Source organism: Pezoporus wallicus, unplaced genomic scaffold, assembly GCF_028554395.1.
Source record: "Pezoporus wallicus isolate ANWC-B61680 ecotype Strahan unplaced genomic scaffold, APGP_CSIRO_Pwel_v1 contig_4131, whole genome shotgun sequence".
Classification (NCBI taxonomy): Eukaryota; Metazoa; Chordata; class Aves; order Psittaciformes; family Psittacidae; genus Pezoporus; species Pezoporus wallicus.
The window spans coordinates 10716800-10737524 of NW_026641950.1; the positions used below are offsets into that span (position 1 = coordinate 10716800).

General features: G+C 43.2%; 2 protein-coding genes across 4 annotated transcripts; one reads left to right on the forward strand and one right to left on the reverse strand.

Moving 5' to 3' along the window:
- Window positions 1-523: 523 nt before the first annotated feature.
- On the forward strand, window positions 524-16046 carry E2F5 (E2F transcription factor 5). 3 transcript variants are annotated; one of them, XM_057426118.1, is made up of 9 exons: window positions 524-799; window positions 6685-6794; window positions 8028-8189; window positions 9421-9464; window positions 10897-10961; window positions 12325-12592; window positions 13310-13510; window positions 13961-14002; window positions 15320-16046. In XM_057426118.1, the coding sequence occupies exons 1-9, from the start codon at window positions 671-673 to the stop codon at window positions 15427-15429; spliced, it is 1131 nt and encodes a 376-aa protein (XP_057282101.1). In that variant the 5' UTR covers window positions 524-670; the 3' UTR covers window positions 15430-16046. The 3 variants fall into 3 exon arrangements, with proteins under 3 accessions (XP_057282101.1, XP_057282099.1, XP_057282100.1); XM_057426116.1 differs by lacking the exon at window positions 13310-13510; XM_057426117.1 differs by lacking the exons at window positions 13310-13510; window positions 13961-14002; window positions 15320-16046 and adding an exon at window positions 12832-13293.
- RBIS (ribosomal biogenesis factor) lies at window positions 16005-20067 on the reverse strand. The gene is made up of 3 exons (XM_057426119.1): window positions 19895-20067; window positions 17514-17630; window positions 16005-16171 (listed from the first exon to the last, which is right to left on the reverse strand). Exons 1-3 carry the CDS (start codon window positions 20021-20023, stop codon window positions 16103-16105), a joined length of 315 nt encoding a protein of 104 aa, XP_057282102.1. The 5' UTR covers window positions 20024-20067; the 3' UTR covers window positions 16005-16102.
- Between the last annotated feature and the right edge of the window lie 658 nt (window positions 20068-20725).

A 20725-nucleotide genomic window follows, 5' to 3' on the forward strand; every position in this document is an offset into this window, starting at 1 on the left:
TTGTGGGGGGAGGGCAGGGAGATGGCATGGGCTTATAAAGGGTAAAATTTCAGATCCCAGAAAGGGAGCCCACCTGCTTTCTGCTATATGTACAGATACGGCCCTGACCGTGCTGTTATCTGTGTGAGTACTGCTGCTGTACAACATGGCGCATTCAGTGTAATGTCCCTTCACTCTATGCTCTGCTGCCACCTGCGATGGGGCATCTAAGGGGTCTTTTCCCTCACCAGCCCACCACCACCTGGCCTCTGGAGATGCGAGAACATAGTTTATAAAGAATCTAAATGGGCTTCTATCAAAAGCAAACGGTGGAGTGACGAAGAGCTGCCGTGCAGGGCAGAGGCAGGCCTGAGGGGCACCAGGGCCCTGCCCGGCTCTCCCGGTTGGCGGCCGCGGGCAGGACAGCGCCTGGCTCCTGGGAGGACGGGCCTTGAAGCTGACCCTCCCTGCCCCGCGGCCGCAGCCCCGAGGGGCGGGCACAGCCCTTTCCCCTCCGGCAGCCCCTAGCAGCCTGCGGCCGAAACATGCCGGTGTCCAGGCAACAGCGGCGCCGTCACTTCCTGCGGCACCGCCCCTCCCGCCGCAGCCGTCGGGCCGCGGCTCCGTTCCGGGCTCGGGCCGTTACAGTGGTCCGGACACGTGGCGCTGCGGTGCGGCCCCGCAGGGCGGCATGGCCGCGGCGGCCGAAGCGGCGGGCGGTGGCAGCAGCAGCCGCCACGAGAAGAGCCTGGGGCTGCTGACCACCAAGTTCGTGTCGCTGCTGCAGGAGGCCAAGGACGGCGTGCTGGACCTCAAAGCGGTGCGAGGGCGGGGCTGGACGGCGCGGGGCCTGCCAGCGGCGGGGGAACGGTGCACGGCCCCGCCGCGCTGCGGGACGGCGGCGCAGTGGCGGGGCGCCCGAGTTGGGCCGGGCCGGGCTAAACCCAAGCCCAGCCGGGCCGGCCCTGCCCCCGGCGCCTGATCTCTCCTTCCTCTCCTCCCTGGGGTGGTGGGGGTGCCCGGTGATGGCTGACAGCTGCCGCCGTAGGCTAAAACAGGCGTTCCGCCTCTTTTAAAGAGGGTGAAATGGTTACCGTGCATAAAATGTAGCTCGCTGGTTTATTGTTTAATTTATTTTGTACTAACCTGCGTTGCTGTCTTCACTGACTCAGTGTATGGGCCTTTATTTAAGCCTGTTTCTTGTCAGTCCCCCTCGATATCCTTTTAGCAAGGAAGAACAATGTTGAAAACCAGGCCATCCCCTTTTTTAGTACTTTTAAAATCTATATAAAGCAGATATATATAAAAGATGCATAATTGGCGGGGTGGGTGGCAAATCGTCATCACTCACTTCTGCAGGCGGCCGCCTCTGAGGCGTGAAGGGTTGAGCAGCAGGAGGACTTCCCCGGTGAAATCCTGGGACAACCGCAATCCTGTGCCAGTGATGGAGAGGCTGGGGCTTTGCTCAGGCCCCCGGGGCTGTCGGGGCATGCAGCGCGTCGAGGTGAAAGTGTATTTTGGCTGGTTTAGGCCTACATGGAACTGTGAGGGGTAAGCAAGGTGAAATAAGAGGCTGCTTTGGCACTTTGGCTGCTTGAAGTCGTTTGTGGAAAACTGGCCTTATTTGTTGATTGTTCTTAGTGGCTCCATGGAGGTGAATGGTGTTCTCTGGGCTTTTCTGTGCATCCCTGTGGAGAGAGCAAGCTGTTCGGTGATGCTGTTGTGGCTAGTGAAACTTCAGGGTGCACTGGGAAGGACGCTGATAAGTTTTATATTCCTCATCTATTTATGCTGTGGTGTGGGCAGGTAGATTAACTTATTGGTATTTAACTGCCTCTTTCTTTAGTAAAACAGAGCTAAGCTGCCCACATCTCAGGGACTGTTGTGCAGCTTGCTTCTGCTTGCTGCGAGCTGTTCCAGGTCAGTTTGAGAAGCAAACTGTACTCAATTTGTAGGACATCAGGTCAAAAAGCTTAGCCTAAAAAGCTAAAAAAATGGATTTGAACAATGGAGTTGGGCTGTGTAGAGACGTAGGATGACATTTCCCATTTCCTTTTGTGAGGAAGGAATACCCCTAGAGGAAATGGGAAGGTTGGTAGAGTGAGCGTTTCAACAAGCCATAGACATTTCTGCTCAAGACCTATTGGAGACTAGTTTCTGATGCACAGGATACTGTTTGTTAGAAGTAAATACTAACTGAAGTGCAGAAATCGCTTGCAGTTTCATAAACTGTGAGTCAGAATGTACATTTCTGTAGCCAGTATTTCTCATGAATAAGCTGTGTATCTAAGGAAAAATAAAAGCCAACATTCAGGGGAACCGAAGAACAGGACGGTCTTGAAATGGGGCAGTGTTCCAAGAAATGCTTTATGCAGTGAATGTCTTCAGATGTCTCTCTACAGACAGGTATTGTGCTGCTGATGCATATTTCTGCAGCAAAACCAGCAGGGCACTATGAAGGAAATACAAGCTGGAAACATTAAGTGTACTTCTAGCATTGTGATTTAGCAGTTGAGAATGAAATGCTGTTCTGTAGAACATTTCCTGGACAACTTTGGGTACATCTATAATTACAGTTCTGTAAGAGAATACTTTTGGGCGCATGTGCTGAGTCACTGTGAAGAAGTGATGTATCCTATACATGGGAGCTGTTCCTCGCTCTAGGTGCAGGGAGCCCTGCGAGTTCTGTGTGATGAATTTCTTTTGGAAATGTTTCAGTTCTGGACACTTCTCTGCTCACCTCTGACAAGTTGTGGGAGCGGGAGTGAGGATTTTCTTTACATTAAATTTTAACTCTACAGTGCTTACTTTAAAATGAAACAGCTATTCTCAAATCGTGGCACAACTGCCACTGGTAACCCTGTATAAAGAAATCTAGTTATGGAAATAAGCTTAAAACATTAAGGGATGATATAGAAGGGAAAGTAATCAAAGGTCCTATATGCAGCAACCCACAAATTGCAGGGAAGAGAGGAAAAAGAACAAGATGAGTGAATAAAGGATGTCACCTGAAATGATGCCCAAGACATTAGGTATTTTTTCAGTGGCATACAATTACTTCTGCCTTGATTTTGTGAGCAGACTTGTTTTTTAGCAGAATGCCATCCCTCCTGTCCTGATTGTGTTCCTGATGAACAGTGCAAAACATCAGGTACTCTGAAATCTACTTGTTTGCTAGTAACTTTAGAAATGCATTGATCAGGTGCAGATAACAACTGCCTTAGATTGCCCTATTCCACAGAAGGAGAAAAACCCCATCTATTACATGATATGTTCCCTTAACCTTAATGCACATAATGATACTCAATACTTTCACATACAGTTGCCAGGCATGCCTTTCAGTTTAAATCTTCCACCAAACTGTTGACAGTCCTGTTGGGGAGAAGAAGATGTCACCTACTATGGCACAGTCCAGAAAATGCAGGAGCTCCTTCCTTTGACACATGAAGAGCAAGCAGCCATTGCTGGCCCTTCTGCTTTGTTAAGCTTCTCCACAATGACTGCTGCGGTGCTCTAGCAAATTCCTCTGCTCTTCCAAGCAAATGCATTGAATGTGCAGCCAATGCTTCCTGCTGCCTTTTGTCAGCTCCCAGGGAGCAAAGAAATTGTTGTGTGAGAGTGCAACCAAACTCTCAGTTACCCTTTTTCTGGTTGGGTGTTTTATTTCTGGGCAGGGTTTTGTGTGTGTGCAGGCTTGCAGCTGAAACTGCTGACCAGTGTGTTTCCTGTATTCCAGAAGTTGCATGATGTACGTGCACACAGAACTGAAGCCCTGCACTTAGATGTTTTTCTTCCAGTTCTGAATCTGTCTGTGAGGTGCTTATAGTACTTGTCTTTCTTAGATACATACTTAATCAAAGGAATGACTAGGGTGCAGCAGCTTTAGGTGGAAAAGATTTTATGAAGGAACTCCAAATACAAATGATTCAGAGGAAGGACTGTGGAAGCTACATCTAATCATATTAGCAGAGCCACTGTGGTAGATGTCCCTTTCTTATGCTGCTGGATCTGCTTCAGCCGTTTGACATAGGCTGAGAAACTGAGTTTTGAGAAGTGTTTCTGACAACAGATTTGCCTCTGGAGGCTGTTCTAATTATTGAAGTCATTAGTGTGTGGTTTGTGTGAAGGAACTGAATGCCTGAACTTAATTTCTAGCCATGTACCTACCAGGACGTGTTACACTGGACAGTGTCAAGAAGGAACTTTATTTTTTAAAATATCTGTGAAGCTCCCTATAAAATTTTGGGAAGGTAATTAATTAGGTTAAATGACCAACACCAAAAAGCTAGTGAATGTCCGGATTCAACTTCCCAGCTGGCCCCAGTTTGACTTCTTAGTTGGATTTCTTGTTTTAAGTAGTTGGATTATGCAGCTGTGATTGAATTATATACAAGGCTAGTCAAGCCAAATACATATGTAACTGTGGTGTTCATTTTCTCAGTCAGTAACCTGAGGTTCTGGAGCCTAGTTTGCAGCAATGGTGTATCTCCAGTGCTGCTGTTAGTGGGAGCTGTGCTTTGGGGATATGAAATGCAGCAGCATTTAGAGTATTGAGATTACTCCAGTGCTGAACTGTCTGAAGTTGAGCACTCAAAATTATTGACTTTTTTTTTAAGAAGTCTTTAACTTTTGCATCATAGCTACAAATTTATGTACAGTGGTATCTTTTACTGCCAGCACAGTTTGAAAATACATTAAGGGTAGTAAAGCATTTACATATTGTACAGATGGACCTTTTGTAATATCTCAAGAGGTAATGCAGTCTATCTCCAGAGCAGTTTCTTCATCGTTCAGAATAAGCCCTAGGTCTGTATGTAAAGCAGTGAGAAAAAAGCAGAAAGTTGAGTAGCAGCTGATTAATTACGTGCTGTCTATTCCTTGTACTGAATAATGCAGACAGTTTGTAGGAATCATGCCTCTGAACACTGTGAGAGATAAGGGACGTTGATTAAACATTGCATAGGTAGCGTCAGTTTTGTCAATTCCTAGAATCTTGAAGGCTTCTCTTGCAGTTATCATAAGCATTATGTATGTATATGCATGCAGCAGAAATAGCAGGTTATGATAGCAGGCACATACCTGCTGATGCAAGTGACTGAAGAGCCCATTTCCTGGGAGAGAAGTAAAGTGTGTGCCTTATATGAATTTGTATTTGTTTTGTTCTGTTAGATAGGAAAAGATTTTAACAGGCTGCTACAGAAGACTGTACAAAAGCTAACTGTTGATAATGGTATCAGTAAAAACACAGTTTAGTAGGTACATCACTATCAAGGAGAAAAAGCAGAGTTTATACTTCACAGTTATGAGTTGGTTATTTTTTTTTTAAATATTCTTTCTTCTTTAATTTTTGCATTTTAATTTTACTTCACTAGCAAAAATGAAAAATAAGAACTACCAAGTTCTAGTAATTAACTTTCTCACAGGAAAATGTTACTTCTTTGGGAGATTAGCGAGTTTGTTTATAGTTCAGAAAATACTGTAAAAGGAGTTATGTAGACTTTGCTATAAAATGGATTTGGTTTTCCTTCCTAGTTGTGATTGTCTAAGGTTGTACTCTTCATATAATTTACTTTATTAAAAGTATTAATTCAATAGATTGTTAAGACAAACTGAAATAAATCATTATGTGCCTATAGTGGAAATTAGTTGGCTTTACTCACTAGTTCACATTTGGGATGCAGAAGTCTTTGCCAGCTATCCTTCTCTTCTTGTTTTTATTTTAATCTGTTTAATACATATAATCCCTTGTAATCACTGAATCTGAGTTTCTTGAGTAGGTACAGAATCAGACTCCTCTTTGCTTTTTTCTCTTTTTAGCTAATATTCTCTGAACTTGAGCTGCTTCACAGCATCAAAGAGCTGAGGGTGTGGAAGGCACAACTAGCTCAAATTTGCTTATTTTATCTTAGGTCTTTGCTTCAGGTACATAAAAGTCACCCTGGAGAGAATTACAGCATGAAACAGACTGTTTCCTCTGCTTAACACTCTGCTTTGCTTTCAGTGAAGAGCTCTGGCAGCATGCAGACACACAGCATAGTTAGCTGTAATGTAAAAGTCAGAGTGTGACATTGGCAAGCATCCCTGTGATCTGTACCAAGGTCCTGGTGGCTGTGAAACAGCTCTTGGCACTCAGTGTGACAGATAAGAGTAAGCCCATGTATGCTGTGAGGTGAATTTATGCAGTGAAATGTTAGAGGATGATGCTGGCTTGAAGTATTGCAGCCCTCCTTCAGCTGCCATATGAAACTACAGCCCTGTGGTTTCATATCCCAGAACAGTTTAATTGAAACAAAGGCTGCAGTACCTCCAGTGTCAGCAGAAGGGATGATAAACTCAATACGTTGGCTTCAGAGGTTTGCTTAACAGCAGGGTGCTGCTGTCAGCCTTCCCTACTCTGTCCTAGCTTCCAAAAAGAGCAGTGCAGGCTCCTACGTGCAGTTGAATAACATGTGCTCTAAATGCCAGATACGGGTTTTGCAACACATATAAACTCTTCTCAGTGTCGAGGGTAGGCCGTCCAGCCTTCAAAGAGGTGACTCCTCTAGCGTGCTTTGTAACACTACACACAGAACTTCTGAATTCAAGATTGAGCTGTTGAACTGCACCTTCTCCTATCAGAATGACATTAGTGGGCATTTTTCCAAGGGAATGGCTTAACTGTTTTTTGCCCTCAGCATGCAAGTTGCTGATATTTGTTCTTGACAGGCTGCTGATACCCTTGCTGTGAGGCAGAAGAGAAGGATCTATGATATCACCAACGTTTTGGAGGGGATTGATCTCATTGAGAAGAAGTCAAAAAACAGCATTCAATGGAAGTAAGCCATGACAATCTTGCAAATTTTCACATGCTCAAGAGCCACAAAAATTGCTTTTTCTCCACTTACCCTAACTAGATATGACACTGTAAAATTAATGTTATGCTCATCAATCAGCAGTACATTTTAGGATTACAGCAAAGTTGCAAGTGAAAGTCTTCCCTTTAACTTGCATCTTCGATACATAAAATCAAGCTTAAAGCATACAAAAGAGAAACTTTCAGAAAAACTTGCAGTGCTGCTTTATAACTGGCACTTGTAATTGAGTAAATTTACTCTAGGTGAATCTGGGAGGGGTATTGGGACACACTGTCTCCACATACCCACCTTCCTGTAGCCCATGCCTATTTTTCTTTGGGTCATGGAATGTGAAAGCTTAAGCTAAGAGTTAAAGGGGAAGGAGAAATGGCCTGCAAGCCAGCTCCAATGCAGAGAAAGCCTACATTCCATGAGAAAATAAATTTCAGTTAAGGGAAATTCTAAATTTGACCAGATTTTTTTTCTGTTAAAGCACTGCTGCAAGGGTAAACACACATTTCCTTCTGTCCTGGGTTCAGCGGTAACAGTCATTTTTCTCCATCTTAGTACCTGGTGCAGTGCTGTGTTTTTGACTTTCAGTCTGGGAGCAACGGTGATAACACCAATGTTTTTAGTTGTTGCCAGTAATGTTTACTCCAACCAAGGACTTTCTTGGTCTCATGTTCTACCAGGGAGGAGGGGCACAGGAAGTGGGAGAAAGCAAAGACAGGACACCTGACCCAAACCAGCCAAAGGGGTATTCCATACCACAGCACGTCATGCCTAGTCTATAAACTGGGGGGGAGTTACCTGGAAGGTCCAGATTGCTGGTCGGGTCGGGCTGGGTGTCAGTCGGTGGGTGGTGAGCGGTTGTATTCTCTTCCCTTTTTATTTCCCTTATCATTATTATCATTGGTGGCAGCAGTAGTGGTTTGTGTTATACCTTAGTTACTGGATTGTTCTTATCTCAACCCGTGGGAGTTACATTCTTTTGATTCTCCTCCCAGTCCCTCTGGGAGCAGGGGGAGGAAGAAGGGGAGGGAGTGAGCGAGTGGCTGCGTGGTTCTGAGTTACCAGTTGAGCTTAAACCACGACACCCTCATATTGAATATTAGTGGATTTTCAAAATGTTGAAAGTAGTCTGAAAGAATTGCCTTTGCCTGTTTGGTTTAGATTTTTGACTTGTGGTTTCATGAACCCTTATACCTTTTTAAGAGGAGTAGGTGCTGGCTGCAACACAAAAGAAGTCATAGACAGGCTGAGGTATCTGGAAGCTGAAATTGAAGATCTAGAGCTAAAAGAAAAAGAATTGGATCAGCAGAAACTGTGGCTTCAGCAAAGTATCAAGAATGTCATGGATGATTCTACAAACAACCAGTATCCTTTTAAATTAATTCTCTGCATTGTGGAGCCTAAAGTTAAAGCAATAGTTAAAGTGTAGGTAATTGATAAGGTATCATGTAGTCCATTTTATCTAGAAGCCAGGAAAGGTAAATACATTTTTCAGGGTGTTATTCAAAAAGAAAGAAAAATCCAAATCTTATTTACATGACCTTTTAACTTCTGTGACTGTATGATTGGTAACCTGAATAAAATTTAGCACATACATACGTGTGTGTGTATATATATGTATATGGCAGTATTTTTTAAGTCCATAGCATAATCCCAGTGTTTTATTTAAAATTAATTGTATTGGGTTTTGGCATGTGAATTTATACTTTCATACCAGTGCTTTACATAACTTTTATTTGTGTTGCTTTCTTCTTGTGAAAAGATTACTCTATCAACCAAAGATAAAGTGAGTTGAAAAAGTCCTGAAGCTTGCTGGGTTTCAAACAAGAAAAAATTCTGCATGTCAGTACCCCATGAGCAGGGAGTTCCAGCTTCATTGCTTGTAACCATGTGTTTAGCTGTCTTGCAAGATACTGAATAAAATAGGCACCTGAGATTGGAAGCAGGAAAGTGCCCTTCTTAACTATAGCATAGTGAAGAGTGCTTAAAAATTATTTGAGTTGCTCTACAGAAACTGTTCCTGTAAAATGGATCTTGTAGAAGAAGAGGTGGAAGTTAGATGTTAGGAGAAACTTTCATTTGGGAGAGCTAGCACTGGAATTGACCCCCCAGGGAGGTGGTGGAATATCCATCTCTGGAGGTTTTCCGTAAGAGGGGAGGCAAATATCTGTTTGGAATGTCTTTAACAGTTGATCCTACCTTGAGGCAGGGAAATGAGATGGCAAATTCTCTCTCAAGTCCTTCTGGCAGTATTTTTGTGTAATTCTGGGAAGTCCTGTTATGTACTTGAATTCTGTAGTGTCAGAATTCACTGAGGTAAATGGTATTTTTCCAAACAAGATTTTACATGTTCTCCTTCTTATTTTTTTCTTTTTGTATTTTCTTCACAGATACTGATTTTTTTTTTTCCCTTGAAAGGCAGAACTCTGTCATTTTTAACTAGCCATTCTGAAAGCAAAATATCATGTCTTGATTGCACCTCTGAGTAACAGCAGTAAGTTTATAGGTTAGGCTCAGCTTGGACAAATGTCTTTTAAGCAGCGACAAATACTAGTTTTATGTAGCTTTAAAAAAAATGTTCCTTGACATAAATTATGTTCTCATATGTCACCCATGAAGATATCTGCAACTGCTTCAATGGTAAGTTGCTGCTGTTTCTTAAAATGAGGGCCTGACTTTCCTCCTGAAAACTAACTTGCTAATTAGCCTGCTTTTTCCCTTCAAGTACTGTGAATTTAGAAGTACTTAATAGTGATAAGTACTAAGCAGATGTCTCTCATGATGTTCATGACTAGCAAGTTCTAGCGTTTTCTAGTTGTAGTCACAGACTGTATGGAATGCAAGTTCATCTGGTTTTGGAGTACTGGTTTCAGAAGAATTTTCTGTATTCGTGCTTCTCAGCAGCTTGTCTCAGGCCATTAATGGAGCCAGGGACAGGACATGCTGGTCCAGCACACCAGAAAGACGAGGCAGGTCCAAATGTCATAACATTTTCTGATGGCTGTTGTGGACAAAGGGAGCTCCTGATGATGCTATAGATGAATGCTATAAATGGAGCCACCTGAAGTTCAGTGATGGGGCATTGCTACTAAATGGAAAGGATTCCTTCTGAAAAGGAAGTTTGAAGAAGTTGCGAAGAATTTCTAACAGAAGTTACTTGAAATCCTCTCTGGATCCTGGGGCACCCAGGGGAAGATTGCTGTTCAGCCTCCAGCTAGGCTCAGAACATCTCTTCTTTGTCACAGGGAAGAAGGGTTTGGTTTTGAATAGAAATGCAATATCAGACAACTACTGCAGAGTTTAGCAAAAATGAGCTGTTACTAAAACGAGTTAGTCATTACAAAATGTGGAGGCACTTAGTACACCAGCCACATAGTACTTCGTGTCTTAGGAAGCAGAGAAAGAAAAGTGTTATCCCAAGTTCTGGACAAAGGGGAAATGATGTGCAAGTAGGCGAGTGACCTGCAGTGTAAGGCAGGTTGTGCCAGTGTTGTTGATGTAATTGTGATCTACTGACTTTAACCACCATGTTTCAGTGTACATAGTAAGCCACAGATGAGTTTGGTAGCCAGCTGATACATTCCAGTTGTATGTGCTGCAGAAGCTGTGAGATTAGACACTTGGAAGTGCTGGCATCGAAGACAATCATTAATAACTTTTCTTCCTCCTATTAAATTTCTCTGTACTACCACTACTCTTCAAAGCCATGAAGTGAGCTGGACCAGAGAGTTGGTTTAGCTGAAGAAGGAGCTCATTAAATATTTTCACCTCACTTTGTATATACAACTAGGAGATCTGGGGACAGTAACAAACAGGTAAAGGAAGCGGTAAATATTGTACTGCTATGAGAAAAGATTCTTGCAACTATGGTTTAAGTACTAGAACTTTATGATTTATACTGTGCAAAGTACTTACATCTAACAGGGACTATGCAGCCCCCACCACAAGTTTATTTATGCTGTAATTATGCAGTATTACAAGTGGCCTTGTAATATCATTTGAGTGGATAGCATGCCAGACTTAAGGAAAATATGCACACTTAACCCTTTGTTAAACATTGCTATTTAACCAGGAGACACACTTCTAGCAATTCAAGCACCTTGTGGTACACAGTTAGAAGTACCTATACCCGAAATGGTATGTACTGGTTTCTTGTTTACCTAAGCGTTCCACAGGGACAGTGGAAAAGAAGAGCTACATGAGGCATAATTATCATGAATTGCCTTGAGAACTTTTTTAGCAGTGACTTTACGTGTCAGATTTCTCTGCTGTATTGTACTCTTAGGAAAAAGCTATTTAGATTTAGCAGCAGGTTTCGTTCGATTTGTTTAGTCTCATAGTACTAGACTGGATAAACTACAGTCTCACTTTAGCTTAAAGGCTTAAATGGGTGAGATTGGGAGGTCAGATTACTTACCTCTGTCCATCTTTACTTTTTTTTGTTGTATAATTGGGAGACAGCATTGTATGAGGCATGATAGCCACTATGCTTGTAGAAGGCTAAAATTCACCTGAGAAGTTTGACGAGCATTTTTAGTGAGGCTAAGTACAGTCTAGTGTGGTAAAATCGTCAAAAGCTAGAACAATTAAACTAATCAGTGATACTGTCTTGGTCTGTCTCTGCTGAAATCAGTTCAGGCAATGGTAAGGTTCTGTGTGGGACCAAAGTTATCAGCTCTGATGTTTTATCTTTAGGGGTTTTTTGGCTTTTTCTTGAGGACTAAACCAGCTGATCTTAGTCTCTGTCATCATATTCAAGCTGGATGTTTTTTGCTTTGGTTCTTTTCCAAGGCTCCCGTCCCACTTTTCTCACGCTCATTTTTCCTACAATGTATGTGCAGAAAAACAGTTTGCTGAATGAGCCACTGTGTAGTCGGTGGTCTCACTGAGGCTGTGCTAGAGGAAGCTAGTCCTAGCTGTGTTGCTTCAGTAACTTGCCCAAAAGAAAGCCTGGCAAATCAGTTAAGAAATTGTTTCTACTGACTTATGATCCTGTGTTCTCTCAGTCTGGGTGAGATAACCAGCTGTTTTAGCACGCTTGGTACTAACCAGCATCATTCTGAAGCTCCATTTAAAAGGAAGAAACATAAATGCACAGAAATCATTGTTCATCATTGCTGTTACTAGCAAGATGTAGCCTTGCTGTAAGTCTCATGTAAATACAATTCAGTATTTCATTAAGCACTTAATAGAATTTTATGTTTGTGTTCTCTGCAGCTGTGTTTTGTCAGGTAAATACATTACAGGACAGATAACATGTATTAGTTTTAAATACTTTTTTTTTTTTTCCTGAGCATGACTTGATAAGTCTGTGCCAATTCTGAGCTCTTCCTGCTGATGTAACTAAAAGAATATGTGTTTATGTTCTGTATCACTTTGAGAATTCTGTTCAAACATCTTCATGATTTTCTGTGGGAAGTAACTAGGCAGTTACTGTTATATTTTGTAAAGTTAAGAGTTCTCAAGGAATGGTAACTTTCACAATATACCACCATTACAGGGACAGAATGGACAGAAGAAATACCAGATCAATCTTAAAAGTAGTTCAGGACCTATCCATGTGCTGCTTATAAATAAAGAATCAAGCTTCTCCAAGCCCATGGTGTTTCCAGTTCCTCCACCTGATGACCTTGCACAGCCCTCATCACCACCTGCAGCAACAGCAACTCCGCTTAAACCTGCTGCAGCTCCTGAGAATCCATCAGAACAACATGACCTGAGCCAAGCACAAGAGTTACCAGAAACATCAGTTGTGGACACGCCATCAGGTGGGTCCACGGTTTTTCCTGCCTCACATAGGTGGTGGGAGGGGAGGGAACTGGAGGGGAAGAAGGAAAAGGTGCTAGATGAAAGAAAGATCAAGAATTTGCATAGCTTAGCAGCTGTCTGTTAAGAAACTACCCCAAGGGCTTACTAAGAGCTCTGAAGAGGTTACAGAGAAACCTCTTCCTCTTCTGTCTGGTGAAATAGATTCTTCCCTCGTAGCTTATCATCTTGTACCAAACAGGTTTTGAATGTGATCCAGTTAATTATTCTGAGGTGCTTCTCCAGAATGCAGTATGGAAGGAAATTGCCAGCCTCTGATGGAGAATATGATTTGAACATGTACCTTTTAATGAGGCAGATAATACAGGCACCAGTTCCAGCTTTTGTGCCACAAGGTCACTTCACTTCTTCCACATAGCCACAGTGAGAGACTGTCTGAATATCAGGTATATTTTTCATAATAATAGGAGGGTAATAGGAAAAGATTTAAGAAAATGCTGTCAGTGTCACAGCCTGCATTTCTGATAGGTCCTGATTAACCTTTATTTATTAACCTTCAATTAATAGTTAGTTAAACTATGCCTTTGATTTTGGAAGGGCGAGACTCCTCCTGCCTCATCCCAGACATTAGCCATGTTTGCCTCAAAAGACAAAGCCGTGTGCAGGCGGTCTGTGTTCCCTTTTACCATAACAGATTCATAATGTGCCTGTCTTTGCAGACGGCAGCACAGAGCAGAACAGTGCAACCCCAGCAGCTCCTTACTCCAGCCTTCCAGAATCGGTGTTGTACTCCAGCCTTTCAGGCGATGTCACCCAAGCTACAGCTAGTTCAAACGACTACCAGGGCTTGCTGCCCCTGGATGTTAACTGTATTCTCAAGGCAAACTCATTCGACTTGGCAAAGATGGAGGAGCCCACAGGTAGGAAGCAGTAGTTCCTGTTCAAATATTTTTGTTAGTTTCCTAAGCCCTTCTTTGTGACCAAGTTACCAACCAGTTACACAGTGGAAATAACAGGCCCATTTATCTCCTAGTGAAGCCACTGAGCCAGCTCTGAGTATCAAACTCATTTTGAGCAAAATACCTTTCTCTGCTACCAAATAAGTTTCATGTTGTACACAGCTCTAGGGCTGTAAGCCATTTGTTTAAAGTGGCTACTATTGAAATGCAGCCTTCAAGGCAGGGTTTGTGAATACTGCCTAAGACATTCAGAAAATTGGGGAAAAAATGAGGGATACAAAGGTGAATACATTTTACATATTGCCACGGCTCCTACACAGCACATGAGCCATACTTGTACTTTGCAGTTCAGTGTTTTAATGCAGGGAATATGTATTGACTTCCATAAACACATACTTCTGTCCTTCACAGGGATTGGTGGTGATCTTATTGATGAACTCATGTCTTCTGACGGTAAGTATTTAGCATCTTCTCTAATAATCACAAGTAGCAGCATGGGTTTTGTGTGAAGAGCACTCTTAGTTGTTAAATCTGATGCCGAGTCAGTATGATACTACTTCTCTCCCCTATAAAGCCTCCTCTGTCTTTTGTCATTCTTTTCTTTGCTCCCCTTTCCTTTCCCTGCAACAGTGTTTTTTTTAACAAGCAAAATAGTTGGGTTTTAACAATCAAAATATGAAAGTCTTAATCCAGCAAGCACTTACATGCATGAGTAACCCACCAGGCATTAATTCAGGAACAAGGAAAAAACAAGCTGATGACTAGAGTGCTGCCATAAAAAAAACAGATCTGGTTTAATTCTCTTCTGCTTCAGGCTTCCTGCATGTGCTTTGAGTAAACATTTTGGAACATACTGACATGCATGCATGCAGATTGGTAGATGGCACCTTGGTGGCCATACGAGTGCAGAACTGAGCCACAGCTAGTGAGTTCATGTGTTCTCTGCCTCTCTGCTCCATCTCACTGAGGTGCCAGGCAAAGAGGTGAACTCGGCTGGTATTGTTCCTCTTGTCCTCTTCTCTGTAAGCAGCCTCTGCTTACCTGCCTTTCAAGCAGACAACCTCAGGGCTTATCCAGAAAGAACCATGTAATTATAAGATCTGAGGGGCAAAATGGGATTATGTGAATGTGCCAATATATGGCTGAAATGGAAATAGTCTGCTTTTAAAGCAGGTACAGCACGCCCAGCTCCTCTGCACTAGGTTAGTGCTCCCTGAGGTACAGCATGAGGGATGGGCCTTCTCTTCTTGCATTCCCTCCGCAAAGATGTATTGAAGTCCATGCTTGAAATGCAGTGCATGGAAAAACTGCTAGTCTCCATTTATTTTTTTTGATTCCTGTAAAACAGGGATAATTGCAACTTCCTTACTTAAAATGATAAATACTTGAAGGCTGATATAGGCAATACTGTAAGAAGGTGAAGAAGTATAGATATGAATGATGGCTTTCAGGTGGAAGTTTCAAAACCTACTCAGGAACTCCTTTGCTGCAGAAGGAGAAATTAAGTCCTCATTCCACAGGTATCACTCCATTCCAGGAAATTCACTTAAAATACTAAGCAAAACGTGTAGACATGTCACTGACCTAGTCTGAATGAAGGCAGTAGAGGTATTCATGGTATGTGTCTTAGCATGCTTGTCAGATTATCAAGACTATTTTAATTATTAAGACTAACCCTGATACTGGTGATGACAAACATACTGAATTATGAGATAGGGCTGATTTTCCAAAGGTGTTTTTAACTTAAACTAAACTATTCCTGCTTTACAGTTTTTCCTCTCTTACGACTCTCTCCTACTCCCGGAGATGACTACAACTTTAACCTGGATGATAATGAAGGAGTCTGTGATCTCTTTGATGTGCAGATACTAAATTATTAGATATTGTGTCAACCAGACTACTTATCTACCTCTAACTATAACATTCTAGACTTCTTCATAACCTAAGTATTTGAATAATGAATGTATAACTTCTTAGTTCACTGACTCTGGGAGTTTATTTCCTTTTGCTTCCTTTAACTACTTCACAAAACAAATTTAACAATGAGGAAAAAGGGGCTTTTATCAAAAATTCTGGCACATTTTTTCACCTGTGTGTCCTCTGTGTAATCCAGTTATTTGGAGTTTTCTTTAGTAAGAAAAGTGAACATGTTCTATAGTCTTCTGAGCATTTTTCAAAAATGATTAGGCTTCTTGCTCACAGTTAACAGCATTTTCTTTGAAGCTTTACTGCCTAGAAGCTTTCTGTATTTTAACTTTTCAAACAATTTTGAAGCTTTCACTGCCAAGCTGAAAAGGACATCACCTCAAGTTATGCTAAATTGTTTCAGTGAACCAATTTTGTGAAGTGCCTTCTGTTTTAGCACTTTAAGTTTCTCACACTGACTTCTGACATTCCTCTTTCCTAGATGATAGGAAAGGTCTGTTTGTAGTTTGTATTAAAAGTGTGCCAATACTTGTATATTAACAAGATTTTTTAATAAAATTGTACAAACAAAGCCTATTGGTATTTCTTATCTTCATTTCTTGCAATCCCTTCTTTGTTCGTTATGCATCACAACTGAGATAATAAGCTTGTGGCAGCATCCACGTTTACTGGTTCCTTTTCCACAATTGCGGAAACCTGAAAAAAAAAAAGTTTGGGTTTAAAGTACAAAGCAATTTACACCGTTTGGGGAAAAAATGCCACTAATACCTGTTGTCTAGAAGATTAGTCTGTCTTTATGGGTTTAATTTAGGCTAGTATTGCAGTCACAATTCAATAATTTGGAGGAAACCAGGATTCACTACACTTGACAGAGCAGCAGCCAGTACTTTATGCTGCAGGAGAAAGACAAAGCATTATGCCAGTAAGGGCCAAATGGAAACAGGCTCAGCTTTTAGTTCTGAAGTGCTCTTGACAACACTCTTGCAACTTTGGAAGAAATACTATTACAGCCCAAGCGATCAAATTGAGTGTTAGGTCACGGTCAGCCCTACAGGCGCAGGAGCAATGGTGTAGTCTGAATTCCTGCCTGCATGCAGCAACAAGTGAGCAGGGACAGGGCTGGTGGCACCAACTGCCTTGAAACACTTGCTTGGCCTCATCTGTGCTGGCAGCACTGTCACCTATATTTACTTTTACTCAGCCTCTCCTTAAGGTATCTGACACTAGTTTTGTCGCTCCCAGCCATATAGAAACTTGATCACCCCAGGCACAGTAAATAATACTCAACTCATGTCTACTTCTCACAACAGCTGGGGTGGATTCATCTGTACCTCATCCTGGCCCATTGCTTCCTCTCTCCCCCAACCCGGACCATCAGACTCACATACAGAGGAGTTTGTCAGCAGAACTTAAGTTCTGTGAATTACTTCTTGCACAAGACTGCACATAGCCCTGTTTAAGGGACTAGATGAAGACAAGTGAAACACTGTCTTGAACCCTAAGTGCCGCAGGCAAGAGCTTGTCAGGGTTTAAGCCCAGCCAGTAACTCAGAACCACGCAGAAATGCCTCTTTCAGGTGTTGCTACTTCTGATGACGGAATATGAAGGCTTAGGAATTGGGAACAGAGAGAGGCAGAGCTGGTTCAGAGCACTGTCAGGTGCTTCAGGTAGGGAATGACAAGGTTTATCCTTACTTTCTCTGTCTAGTCATGTTGCAAAGTAAGTCTCAGAACAAGGAGCTGGAGCTGAAGTTAACTTAAAAAAAAAAATTAAAAAAAACATAATTTAAAAATATGGTTTTGGAGCCATGCTCCAGCTTGGCTACCCACCCTTTTCTCTCTTTACTTTGGTATTTATAAAGCACTTGAAAATGCTAATGAGATTTCAAAATTACCACACCACTGAAATTAATAAAACTGAGTTTATAGTTTTAAAGCAACTGCATGAATTGCCTACAGTCTTAAGAGCCAGGATATAGTGCTTTGAATATATACATCCCTTTCATTTCCTTCCTCAGATTTTTACAAAGGGAAATTACCTGATGACTCTTCTCAGGTTCTGCTGCTGTGCCTTTTGGTATCTGCTGTATTTCTTTCTGGACTTCCGCAAATGCTTTATTTATTGTGTTAACTTTCTCAGCATTCTTAATGTTTATCTGGGAAGAAAAAAAAAAACCCACATTGGTATTTTTAACAAGAATTCCACTGACATGTGAAACTGCATCATTTTTATACAACTATTACACAGCAAGTCTTATATGTGTATCTTCCAAATTTACTTTTTAGTAGGCTTTTCTGTTACGCAATTATATCATCCAGTCATGTGCTACTAACGTTCTAATAAGCTGAAAATTATGAAAGCAGTCAAACTTGTTCTATTGGAAATGGAGCCCACAGTGATCCAGAAACAGAACATAGAGAAAACAAAGGCCACAGTGTAGACAGGCCCTGTGACGCCATCCTTGGCTCCTCTTAGCTGGACTGGAGTTCCAGGAAAGGTTCCTTCCTTCATTCGTGTGGTGCACTGACCCTGGCTGGATGCCAGATGCCCACCAAAGCCACGCTATCACTCCCCTCCTCAGCTGGACATGAGAGAACATATAATGAAAGGCTCGTGGGTCAAGATAAGGATAGGGAGAGATCACTCACCAGTTACCTTCACAGGCAAAACAGACTCGATCTGGGGAAAAAGTCTATTTATTAAATTTATTACATTTCAAATGTTCTAGAAGCACACTCATACATCTTCAGGCAACCCCATATTTCGGGATACTACTGCTGTTCCACAGGCTACGCCTGTAATTCACCTCTCAGCAATTTACACAGAAGCAAACTGTGAATGGTGACACATATTCATTTTGCTTTCAAAGCTTTTGTAATTTCAGAGCACGTATTCCATTCCACTAATTCCATTTATTCTGAGTCATCAAGAGAACCAGTGGTAAGAAAGCAGTGGCAAGAGGCTGATAAAGCCTGCTCAGGTTAGCACTTCAATTCATAATTGAACCCAAGAAATACAGACTCAGTTCCTAGCTCAGACCAGTGGATGGGACTGTGGGCAACATGATTTACAAAGATCTCAGCTTGCCCATCAGGGCTTGCTACCGTTTTCCAGCTTCACAGAGGTGCTGGAACAATCCAGTCAGTTTTAATACCTGACAGTGGCAGGACCCCTTCACAGAAAGAGGCTCTGTAGCTAGCATGTGTGTATCAAAAGTTGTCTGAGCTTTTATCTATTAAAGAAGAAACCTATTATAACAAATTTTTCTGAACATCTTCCTATACCGGTTAATGGCAAGTAAATCCCCAAAGGCTTAATGAATTAAAGAATACAGCTTCAAACATACAGAATAAAATTTTACTCCTAATAAGCTGAGTTTTCATGAATATGTTTTTTAAACCTGTTTCTCCCTTTATTATACAGAACCCTCTAGACTAAGTGGGGATGTGATGCCATCAACATGAAATTGTTTACTTCCAAAGTTTGTTACGTTCCAGTCCATCTACCACATGAATTTGTCAAGAGGCTTTAGCTTGCAGGAGAAAATCTGAAAGGGTGTTTTTTTAGAGTTCCTGTTTAACTTGGTTTGCCCAACACACTGCCACTAAATCTAATGGGAACAATAAGCCACTAAGTTTCCACTTATATTATCACATGCCTTTCCAGAAACACCAGCTGAACTCTCAGCAGATTACACAGCCCTGGCTGGAGGCATTTTCTGAGAAGCAGATGCTGTATAATGACTTACTGGCTACCAAGAGGAAAATTCTTGCTTAGATCATCCCCCATCCCTTTTCCCCTGCATTGCTCCCAGCCACACGGCCCACTCATTCCTCTTTATTCCTCTCCGTAATAAAAAATTACAGAGTATTATTTTTGCATGCTTTAGCTTTAGAAAGGAGCAGGAAGGCCTTGCCTTAGCTGTATCTGTGCCTGGTGGTTTGGGTCAAGCCATTTTGGTGATGCGTGCCCTGAATTAAATCATCAGTGACGGTGCAAGTAAACATAACCTCACTGAACTACTGACGTTGTCTTTAGCATCCCACTCCCTGAGGCACACCGAGGTGCTAACGGGTACTTTATAAATGACACCCCCCCAAGGAGAACAGCTTTAAGTCTCCTGTGGCAGAAGCTTGCAGGACATGAGTCAAATGAACTGCGCTCCTCTGAAGACTAGATGATCTTAAAGGTGCTTTCCAAAGCTAACCATTCCATGATTCTATGACAGCATCCACAAATAAACCCCACTTTCGGGTGGAAACGGTGTACTCCGCCACTCTGTGGCCCAGAGGAGCTCTGTCCATGAACCACCTCAGTCAGCCACGAGAGCTCCGCAGGACAGGCCCCAGAGGAGGAAGGGCCGCACCCGCCCGGCCCGACCCGGCGGGAACCCCGCGGCAAACCCCCTGCGCGGCTCACCTGCTTCAGCCCGGAGGTGACGGGCCGCGCCCTGCCCTTGCCTTTGCCCTTGGCCTTGGCGGCGGCGGCGCTACGAGCGATGCGGAACACGTTTGCTGCCTTGGCCGCCCGCGACCGGCTCTTCCCCATAGCGGAGGCACCGCGAGGGCGGACGGACGGTGACGTCACTCCCGCGCGCCAGGGAAGCCTCGAATCCCACGCCCCTCACCCCCGCCTCCGCAGCGCCGTCATTGCGCGGCAATCCCGCGCGGAGCCGCCAGGTGGCGCTGCGCCACCCCGGTCCCACCCTCCTGTGCCTCTGACCCACGGCTGCGGCGCGTCCCCGTCTCCGTTCTGTCCCTGTTCCGTCCCGTGCGCTCCCCGCGCTCCACGTGTGTTCCCCCGTTGCCCCGCCGGTCCTCGCCCCTGTGACTGCTGCCCGCCGAGCTACACCCGCGACCCCAAAGTAGTGCCTTAAGGTCCCCTAGCGCGAGGTTTAAAAAGAAATAGTAAAAAAGTCGGGTGGGTTGTGGGAAACCTTCTGTCTTACGGGTCCCGTCTGCAAAACGTGAACCTTCCTACGGTTAATTCCAAATTGAACTGGCTTCGCTGCCCTCGGGGTAAGGCGGGAGGTGAGCTCAGGGGCTGCCTGGCAGCTGTGCGCGCTTTGCTATACTCTTGGGTCTGGGGTGTGACCCCAGAAACAGGCACTGATGTCCCCGTCTCTCTCCGACGCACAACTCGAGGCAGTGACGGAGGAGCAGCACTTCTCTATTGAAGCGGTATCCCCCTGCCCGCTTAGACGGCACAGCACTACGCTGAGGGGCGGCGAAGTGCCTGAGGCGAGAGCCG

Bases quoted from the DNA above. Each gene is read 5' to 3' on its own strand.
- E2F5 (XM_057426118.1), top strand. From the start codon at position 671: ATGGCCGCGGCGGCCGAAGCGGCGGGCGGTGGCAGCAGCAGCCGCCAC. The intron at 800-6,684 runs GTGCGAGGGCGG...TGTTCTTGACAG, and splicing joins GCGTGCTGGACCTCAAAGCG to GCTGCTGATACCCTTGCTGT. The intron at 9,465-10,896 runs GTAAGTTGCTGC...CTATTTAACCAG, and splicing joins TATCTGCAACTGCTTCAATG to GAGACACACTTCTAGCAATT.
- RBIS (XM_057426119.1), bottom strand. From the start codon at position 20,023: ATGGGGAAGAGCCGGTCGCGGGCGGCCAAGGCAGCAAACGTGTTCCGC. The intron at 17,631-19,894 runs GTGAGCCGCGCA...TTTTCTTCCCAG, and splicing joins TCACCTCCGGGCTGAAGCAG to ATAAACATTAAGAATGCTGA. The intron at 16,172-17,513 runs GTAATTTCCCTT...TTTTTTTTTCAG, and splicing joins AACCTGAGAAGAGTCATCAG to GTTTCCGCAATTGTGGAAAA.